The 10,599-nt window shown below is 33.4% G+C and overlaps 1 protein-coding gene across 1 annotated transcript; it reads left to right on the forward strand.

Annotated features, from left to right (window-relative positions):
- The first annotated feature begins 231 nt into the window (after positions 1 to 231).
- LOC143148568 (uncharacterized) lies at positions 232 to 10,553 on the forward strand. Its single transcript, XM_076315013.1, has 10 exons — positions 232 to 1,102; positions 1,168 to 1,309; positions 1,704 to 1,927; positions 2,027 to 2,161; positions 3,391 to 3,473; positions 4,158 to 4,362; positions 4,762 to 4,903; positions 6,312 to 6,505; positions 7,396 to 7,538; positions 9,466 to 10,553. Exons 1-10 carry the CDS (start codon positions 851 to 853, stop codon positions 9,602 to 9,604), a joined length of 1,659 nt encoding a protein of 552 aa, XP_076171128.1. The 5' UTR covers positions 232 to 850; the 3' UTR covers positions 9,605 to 10,553.
- Positions 10,554 to 10,599: the final 46 nt, after the last annotated feature.

Raw genomic sequence — 10,599 nt, forward strand, 5'->3', positions numbered from 1 at the left:
TATTATTTATACATACTATGATAAAATGTATTAAATAGTTTTTTTGAACGCTTTGGAAAATATAAATCTGTTTTTCTCGTAACATACCTCATAAGTTTTTCTTTTTATTAAGTATGTTTATTGCTTAATGGTTAAATTAGAATTCTAATTTTTTGTTAGTTTTCGAAATGTAATCAAGTTTCCAGGCAAGGAATGAGCCTTGATTGAAAGATAAACTTTAAAAGTTTAAATAGTACTTAAATATTAAAATAATATTTATAAGTGTTACGAAGTAATACTGTTTTTGTTTTGAATGTGTTCCGAGAGACTATTTAATTTAATATTTTATATTATTCAAAGATACTGCAACACTATGTATCATTTGCGCTATAAATTTCGTATTAACTTATTACGATCAGTATTATTCTTAACCATTATAAGAGAATACTTTGGCAAGAAAAGGGATCCTGTAAATATCGGACACTTTTCGAATAATAGTACGTTTGAATAATATATGCATTCGGATACACAAAGTTTGCATAACGAAAGTTAAACTATACGTCAACTTCACTTGTGTAATTGTAAAAATACAATTGCATATAGTTCTCGTATTATCAATTCTTCTTTATTAAATATTTTCAGTAATTTATTTAAATACGATTTACATTACAGAGTTACTTGAAACATAAATAAACATTCTGAATATATCTGCCGTGCATTATCGCAATCTGAAGTTTGACGAAAGTTTTAAATAATTTTCAATAACAAATTTCTAGACACTTCGTCAATAATATAATTAATCGAATTGGCATTGTACCGAGTTAATTAAAAATTTAATTTAATCGGAAATGGATTGCACGAAGGAAGTGGTATGGATTCGATTTTACATTGGATATTTCGTGTTAATTATTCTCATATATTTCAGCTGGAAAAAACGAATGTCTTCCAACTGAGTATCCTACTTCCGTTATTGAAGATTTTTGATATTTATACGTCAGTAAAGAATGAGATCAGCGCGGATGAATTTTGCATTTTTTTGTTCGTCACAAAACCAATAGGAAAGTGTTCAATCGATTATAACCCGACTAAACATTACATCTCCATTAATCTTGAAGAGTTTAAGGTTAAAGTTTTGCATTACTGAACGTTGTTAAATATAACTTACAATTTTATTTTGCATTCTTCAAGGTTTTGCCATGTTCGATACAGAATGTAATCGTCGATTTATTAATGAACATAAGTCGTTACGAACAATTTTTCGAGGCATTGAGCAAAGATTTTTTAAATAAACGGCGGGGTCGTTACCCCGGTAACTTACACGAAACCATGGGTAAATAATTTGTTAATTATTAATGTATTTCTTCTCGATGATATGTTTTTTCAAAAAAGTGAATATCCATATTTTTTATTACTTCCTTTCTATACACATGCTGCTATGTTTCGCCTACTCCTTAATACTATTTTCTGCATTAAAGTATAATAAATAATTTTTAATCTCTATTCAATTTGTATATCACCCCTTTTCTTAAAAGTATAAAAAACATTGTTCCTCGTACTTTAGTTAATGATCGATAAGAAATGTTGACTTTGTTCAATAATGTTGATATTCTTTTTTAATTGCAATTGTATTTTTTAATTTTTAACCGATTTCCACCTACTGAAGCTTTCGTAGAAGATTTAAGACCGAGTTTTTCTTCTAATATTTCATATATTTGACGTTGCAGTGCTTATGTACATTCTGGCTTATAGAATATTTAGTTTATTCTTCGAAGACTCCGTTGAGTGCTTTCATCATTTCAAAATGCAGAGAGTGTTCTGTATGGTTTCGTATCTACTTCGCTCGGAAACATCTAATCTTTTCCACGAAAAGGGTTGCTTATTATTTGAGGAAGATTTCGTGGAACGAAAGCTGGTTTTACCATTTTTAGAAGCGACTCCGTACTTGGAGGTTTCCTTTATCGGATTATTAGCTTTTTACTAAACAGTGCGCTTTAAGAAATACAATTCGCGATTAATAATCGATAATCTCTGGATTAATTTTTAATAGAAGCTTCACGATCGTCTGAAAGAAGAGATACGAAAAGTACATCATCCTAAAAAAAAAAAACTTACTACCCCTGTAACCATGAATGTCCTGAATCGATCAAAGTATTGTTCCAGAGTACCTCCTCCGACACCGACAGTAAGTAATTTTCTTTTTCTATAGAAAATTAATACGTAACAAAACGCAGTCAATTTGTTTGCTTACATGCTGTAATTATCTCTAATATTGTGTTAATTTGCTTATTTCCAATTGTGCACTAAGTAAGTGAGAGGGTGATTATTCACAGCTTGAGGCATAATACGTAACACAAGTTACGTAGTCAAAGTTTTCTAATTTTATAACAAGTTAAGATCGATTGTTTCTAATCTTATACCAAGCCAAATTGTGGACCATTTCTGCTTTCGTATTAACGGAGCTGATCGTGTCCGACGATTCAAGGTTAGCGGAAGGTGAACAGACCATGGGTTCTCGATAAATTCTTGTCTTTCGAGAAACGTGACATTAAAATCGATATTATCCGTATTTAAGATCTTTAAAGAGGTTTACGTCGATTTAGATTCGTTGAATTAACGAAACTTTAAGGTTTCCTTTTTTGAAGACTACTCGTATGATGGATAGGACTGGACAGTGGCGAAATTTGTATGCAAAGTTCCGTCGTCGAATTACGTGAAACCATCGACAGAGACCAAGTTGGAGTCTTTGAGAGTTAAGAACAGACTGCAGGCTATGAACTTATTGAAGGATGCAAACGAGAAAGCACCGAGTTGTTCGCAACCTCGTAAAGATTTTACGAAACCGATAATGGAGGAGAAACCTAAAGTGGTTTTCGCGAGAAAATCTGTTCCGACGTTTAAGGTGATTCGTAAAAACTTTTTATCAAATATTTTATTCTCGCTTCTAAACACGCTGTTTAGAATAAAGAATTGCCACAAACTATCGCTCGGTAAGATTACTCAACGGTGTGACAGCTCCGACATGTTCAGAATGTCCAGTATAGTATACCTGCACGAAAAGATTGCATGTGGAGTTATGGCAGGTTCTATTCGTTCAGGGGCTACCTTCTGAAACACGTACGGGACACAGTGTGTACACTGTCGGTCAAAATTCATGGTACAAGTAGGGTCACAGAAATTTTATGGTTGAAAATAAAACGAAAATAAAGAATAACAAAATTGCATCGTAGCATTACAAGGAGAGTCACGAAGATTCCATGGCTGAAAATAAAACGAAAATAAAAAATTGAGTAGAGATATCATTTTGTAAAATATTATATATTGTATACTTACATTAAGTATAATGTACACTTTGAGCAATGTAGCAATGCATAAGTCTTCAGATTGTACTTGAGATTTATATTTGTTTAACAGCCTGTAGAGGTGAAACAGACGACAACTTCGATTTTAAGAGAATGTGCTCGGGTGATAAGCGACGAAGAAAAAGAAATAAAAAAGTAATTGAAGAAATGTGTACACTACCGATCAAAAGTATAAGAAAATGTCTTACAGTAACAGCGCATTATATTTCTCCATTGTGATGTATTGCAGTAAGCTTGATCAAAACTAATTACTGTTTATGTACATTTAATAATGGAGTATTTATATATTAAAGACAGCATTTTTATGTACAAATTCGTAAAACATGGGAAAGCGTTTTTTGAATTATTCGTTTGACCGTTTGAAACTTATCAAATAAATTAAATAAGAATCCTATTTTAAAATGCACTGTTTCGAGTAACAATTAATATAATGTAACTTGTGAATTACTTCCAAACTTTAAAAAATTGCGTTTTAAAATTAATATTTATCTTTAGAAAGTATTAAAGTTAAATTAAATTAGTATAAAAAGCTAAGTAATTTTCAGTCATAAACTGAAACGTATCTGTCAATAATATAAAGTATCAATCTATGATACTTAGAGATACTTAAGATACAAAGTATCTTTTTTTTTTTGATCGGTAGTATATTTATAAATGTTTGGTAATGTTTTTACACGTTTTTTTGTACCTTTTAACATCATTTTACGTTCTAAGAAAAAGAAAAGTATTTCACAAGGAACTATACAAATTTATGATGAATATTTGATTTTTCTTGTTTCCATTCCGATCCTTTTTTAATTTTGTTCTAAAATATTGCAGATTGAAAGAATTAATGGTGGGGGGACTAGATCCATCTTCGATATTGAAACTCGAGGAAGAGAAACGACAACGAATAAGAGAAGAGGAACTATTAAAACTACAAGAGAAGCATCTTCTGGTGTTATTAAGCCGCGAGGATGCTTCTATAGCGAAACAATCGCTATTGGTCGATGTCAAGCAACACGCTGAAAGCGTACGAAAGGAGGTATTTGTACTTTATTTTTTTAAATCACGAACGAATATCGTGAATGTTTACTTGTGTCGCGCAATTGTAGGGAAAGTTATTTATTAAGATTGATTATCGTAAGAGATAAAAATTTTCCTTTATTTATCGATCGTTTTATATCTTTAGTAACAATGCAAACGATATTGGGCCTTCGAACAGATAAATGCTAATTAATCCTCCAAAAAAATGAAAAATAAATTTAAAAAGTGATTCGAGCAAAATACATAAAAACAGTGAACCGTTCCTTTTAGCAATAAATATGAAATCGTATTTCACAAATAAATTTAATAATGGACATAAAAATGGTGATCGGTTCCTTCTAGTAATAAATATGAAAGTAAATATTGTAAATAATTTTAATAATACACACGTTTCAAGAAACAAGAACTGTACGAGAAACTGGAGAAATGGAGGGAGAATCACAGCAAGGAGATGACGGAAATTGTCGAGAGGTGCCGTGAAATTGAACAAGCATCACGCGATGCTTTCAATGCCATGGTTGACGAAAAACGACAGAAGGGTAAATATTTCTCGATAATGTTACTATGTCTTATTAGTTTTAATTAATACATTTTATGAACATCTAATTCTCTATTCTCTTTTAAAATATCAGGTTTGCTTTATAAATTCTCTAAGACAAAAATTGTTTAAGTACACTCGATGCATACTTGGAATTAAACTTTACATGTCCATGAGATAACCGACATATTATACTTTTGCAAATCATATATTATGAATGGAATGTATTTTAAAAATAGGCAAAATACTCATCTAGATAATGAATGTGTTATTTGCTTAATAGAGATTTTAATTTGACTTATAAAATGAAATTATATTTATATTAAATGAGTGAAAATTTAACCGAATAATGGTTTAAAATCATTATAAAGTGTTCTTATACGTTGTTTATTATTCGAGTAAAATTTTTCCCTATTTGTGATGTGTTAGCACGTTTTGACCAGTACAGGAAATTTAATTGGTTGTTGATAAATACTCGTTTAACTAGAAATGACGTTATAAATTCTCGCTTCCTTTAAGATATCGTTGTATGTCTCCATAATCATACTTGAGAGACGCAGCTTGTGCCCACTGTGCCCATTGTTGATCGCGTATATTTGTTTACATCCGCTAATTCGTCTCGATAGACCAAGTACAGTCCTAAACTCATCACTTGTCGCGAGGCATGCCTCGAGGTAACTCTCATCGTGTATCGTCTCTTCATTTACTATCTGAGTATCAAATTGTAAATCGAAATATCTCGAAAAAAAAGGCCCATTTTAGGATAGGATACGAGGTGTATACTATAACTTGTACCCACTACCGTCTCGAAAGCGATTTCCACTACCCTGATGTCCCCTTGTAAGAGAGCTAACGGTACTATAATTGGAGTGGGGGTGTAAACACAACCGTGCCTCCTTCTTCTCGTGGATGAACAGTAGAACCCGCTTAAGTGACGCTGGCCGTGGTAGTCAAAGTAACTTGCGATATCTTCGACATCCCCACCACGGACGTTGGGTCTACCATGAGCTGCGAACGAAGGAAGTGGAATAAACGTAACATCCAAGCGAAACAACTGAACCGTTGCGCAGCTATGACCAAAATACTAACAAGGGGACCTTACGGTAGTGGAAATCGCTTTTGAAACGGTAATAGATGCAAGTTATGGTACATACCTAGTATCAAAACGTTTTAATAGATTTCTTCAAAATAGGTCTTCGTTTTCGAGATATTTTGATTTAAAGTTTGATACGTAATAAATGAATTACTTAAATCTTTTTAACAGAGTGAGTATATAGGTGCTCATATGCATTGCTTTTGTCTAAATCGAATCGTTCCGTAACATTCCGTGTCCGAATGGACAGTGTAAATTGGCCTTAAGCGATTAAATGTAATTGCTAGAGTTAATGCGAACCAATTATTTTGTTCAGCCGCTGAGGTTTCAGAAGAGTCGCGTCAATTGAAAGCGCAGTTGAATAAACAGAGAGAAGAGGACACTCGAAGGAAAATTAAATTGATTCAAGAAATCAAGACCATTCAATCTTTACGAGCGTTGCCTTTTAAGGACTTTGATCCTACGGAAACAAGCGGCTTAGGACTTCTCTGTGAAATGTCCTTCGTAGAAGTACTGACACGTTTTAATAAAACAGCAAAACATTGAATAAAAAAATAATTATTAATTTTTGAAACTAACTCGACTATCTGGCACTTGTCGACACGCGATATTTGTTTATAAAACTTTAATCGATCTTTAAAGAAATAACCATTACAAATTATCCTACTGAAAATCTTCCCGGGATAATTACGTAGATTCTTTATAAACTGTAAAATTTCAATAATGCAGAGAAAATGTGCAAAATTTTGTACACCGGGTGAGCCGACAAGTCCTGCTGTCCGAAATATCTCGTTATTTATTGATTGGACCAAAAAACTTTTCGTTGAAATACATTGTGTTCAGGAGGCCAGTGTTGTTTAAAAAAATTAGATTACTTTAATATCACTGAAAATAGAAGACATAACAAATTAAAAGGGTACTCGTTCAATGAGTTCCTTTGAATATAATGTGTTTCGTAAGAAACGTTTTTTGATTTAATTAATAGGTAACGCGATATTTCGGAGAGCAGTTCTTATTCACTCATCCTGCATATTTGTTAGCCATGATAATATATATAAAATACAATGTAATATTTATGATTAACGTGTATGTAATGTGTTAACTTCGAAAAATAATAGTTTTTGTGTATGTCGTAAAAAATCGGCGAAATAAATGCTATTTCTTACTTTTCTACGTTACAGAATGAACAAGATCTAGATAAAACAAAGTGCTTATTTCAATAATTGAATCTTAGTTCAAAAAATTTATGTGGACGAAGATGCGGCAGGTTCAAATTGACTTACCGTAGAGCGAGGGTTAATTGTTGTTTCTGTTTGAATTTCACTTGTGTTTTCGGTTCGGTTCGTCCCACGATTAAAAGAAACATGAAAGTAATTGATTCCTTTTTGTTCACGCTTCAGTTGAAGGAGAGGTTGTTTTGGACGAAAATGAAATTGAACGAGGATGTCGAGAATCGGAAAGTTGTCATTCATCGAGAACGCGACAGGCAGAAAAATTTGATCAAGGATACTCGAAGAGCGCTCGAGAGCTACAAAGCTGGCAGGTTAGTTATCGGAAAATTAGACACGATTTATAATCAACTATAAAAACTGATTATCTTGACACATGAATAATAGGTGTGTAAAAAGTTCTGAGCGTGTTTCCTCTTTATTTCGACGATGAAATTAACAAAATTAGAATTTTCGGATTTAGATCAAATATACTCCGTTTTGTTCGATAACTTTTGTCCATTTTGAAGGCAATTTCATAATTCCGCGATCGAAGAAGTTCTCGTCCCTATTGATAAAAAATTTCATCAGTTCATTTTCACAAGCTTCTCTCGAGGCCAGTTTTTTACCATGACGAAAATTTTGCAAATGCTTGAAAAGGTGATAATCGCTTGGTGGCAGGTCTGGGCTATACGCCGAGTGCGATATAACCTCCCATCCGAGCTCTCGGAGCTTCTGGCGCGTCGTTAAAGATATGTGCGGCCTGGCATTGTCTTCATGGAACACAACACCCTTCCTATTGGCCAATTCTGGACGCTTCTCGTCGATCGCCTGCTTCAATCTGGTCAGTTGTTGACAGTATAGGTCCGAATTGAGTGATTGGCCCTATGGGAGCAGCTCATAGTGGAGGATTCCCTTCCAATCCCACCGAACACACAGTGAAACTTTCTTGGTCGTTAATCCGGGCTTGGCGATCGTTTGGGCCAGCTCACCATTTTTCATCCCCAGTCACCATCCGCTTTAAAAATGGATCGATTTCGTTACGCTTCAGCAAATAATCGCGGGTATCGATTCGCTCGAAAAGGTTCTTTTGTGTCAATTCGTGTGGCACCCGTACATCGAGCTTCTTCTTCAGACTAGCCTTATGCAAATGGTTCCAACCAGTTTTCTGACTAATCTTCAGTTCCTGGGAAATGGAATAAGTGCTCGCATGCCGGTCTGACCCGGCCATTTCCATGATTTTAGCAACATTTTCGACGATTGTCCTACCAGAGCGTGTCTCATCTTCGACGTCCATACTACCAGAACGGAAGTGTTGGAACCACCGCTTTACTGTTGCATTCGATACTGTATTGGGTCCGTAAACAGCACTAATTTTTTTGGCCGCCTGCTCCACTTTTTCCCCTCGGTCGTAGTGGTACCGAAAAATGTATCGAATTTTCTCTTTCTTTACCTCCATTTTGGAACGCTCTAACACACAACTGGGCTCACTAAACATAAAACTGTCAGAGAACTTTTTTTAAAGTGTTATATCGCCTTTAAGTCGCAGTATAGAATGACAAGATGCAACGTATACATTGTGAGATATGGCTCACTAAAACCATCTAACAAAAAACGCTCGAAACTGTTTACTTCACCCATTATAAACCAGTTTATGCAGTAGCTTAAAGATACGAAAGAAATATTAACAGTAGAAAGTTTAGCAATTCAAAAATTGGGAACATTTTAGAGAGGTAGTTTAAGCGATGTTAATAATGTAACCATTTTTTGTTTTGGTAATGAAAGGATTTTAGTGGTGAAACAGTAAAAGATATCAAAAACAGTTTAATTCAAAGTTAATTTTCTTCGTATAACTCTTTTTCATCGTATTGTAGGATAATGAAAATTGTACAGTCATTTGAAAAGAATTTTTTTTTACTATACTGTTGAATATAAAAACTATAAAATTTCGAATTAAATTTTTGAATCGATTTCTTTTATGATTTTGCAAATATTGATGGTAATATAAAAACATCAAATTCTTTAAGAAGGTGTCTCCATTTAGGGCTTTGTTTTATTGCTGAAACAAAATTAGTTACACTATTAGTATGGCTAAAGATACATTTTTACAAAGTTGTTGCATTTCTCTCGTAAAAATGACTTTGTATAAGTTTCGAATGAAAATGAGAACGATTACTCAGGGAAATGTTTCTCATTGAAATAAAGAAATAATGCAGTCAATAGCAATCCCTAGATAATTATAAACTACTTCTCGTTTCATAGACGCGCTGCCTCGTCATCTAAATTACAGCAACAGTCTTTGCCTGTCAGTTCACCGGAAGTAGATGCTTTAAAGAAGCGATTGCAGGAGCGAAGAACTTTGAGAATGCAGAAAGAAGTCGCGTTACGCGATTCGAAGTGAATCAACAGATGTTTTGTTACTTTGCGTTAACATATGTTCTTGTATCATCGATCTTCAAGTCACGGCTTGATAATATCATGTAAGCTGAATTCAACATCGTTGTTAACACGCAATTGTAAATTTACGAGTCATCTCTTGAAGATGACACGCTATCGTAGCCGTTATCGAAATTTTCCATCGAATTTTTTTCAACATACGTTGAGTCGCTTTTGTAACGATCGTGTCCGGTACGTATTTTTCAGTTAATTACTGGCAAATGTAAACAACAATGGTGAAAATATCTGAAACGAACTTACGTAGCGCAAACTATACAGGAAATTATTCCGATCTCAAAATAATTGACGATAAATATTTGAAAATGCAATAAAACTTAATTCAAAGTCCGAGAACATTTTACAAGCAGTCATTTCGAGCAAATAAATTTTTTAATATAAACACGATTAAATAAATACCCAACCAATTAATAAATTGGTTAACTACCTAAACCAATTAATAAATAAATACCCAATCAAAATAAATACGAACAATTCATATTGGTCGCTGAAAGGCTCGTGCACAGATCTGAAGTGATAAAAATCTTATAGGAAGACTTATCGTATAAGGAGAGTACATAAGGACGTTGTGTACTTTCCTTGCAACTGTACCGATTAGTTTGTAATTGTCTAGATAACAAGTGATCTCTGCATAGTTCGTTGCGTTGCTTGCTCACGCTACTCTCAAAGTTCTATCTCGGAGTTTGATGACTTTATTTACCACGTCTGATATTTTCATAGCATTATCAGGATTTGTATACTAGGTCGTTCAATAAGTTTTATCTTTCGATAAATTGTTGAATTACTGAATCATACATCCTCCTGAAAAACTTAAACAGCTGCAAAAACTGAGGCATTAAAATTATTTCTTTGTCTGTCTTTCCAACTTATTAAGTTTTAGGGTCTAGTTAAGTCATCTTTTCGAAAACATCTATACACAATTTATACTATTTATCTATTCTA

Source organism: Ptiloglossa arizonensis, chromosome 6 (assembly GCF_051014685.1).
Source record: "Ptiloglossa arizonensis isolate GNS036 chromosome 6, iyPtiAriz1_principal, whole genome shotgun sequence".
Taxonomy (NCBI): Eukaryota; Metazoa; Arthropoda; class Insecta; order Hymenoptera; family Colletidae; genus Ptiloglossa; species Ptiloglossa arizonensis.

Excerpts from the sequence above, each read along its gene's own strand:
- LOC143148568 (XM_076315013.1), top strand. The coding sequence starts at position 851 with ATGGATTCGATTTTACATTGGATATTTCGTGTTAATTATTCTCATATA. Across the intron at positions 1,103-1,167 it reads TTAATCTTGAAGAGTTTAAG|GTTTTGCCATGTTCGATACA; the intron begins GTTAAAGTTTTG and ends GCATTCTTCAAG. Across the intron at positions 4,363-4,761 it reads CTGAAAGCGTACGAAAGGAG|AAACAAGAACTGTACGAGAA; the intron begins GTATTTGTACTT and ends ACACGTTTCAAG.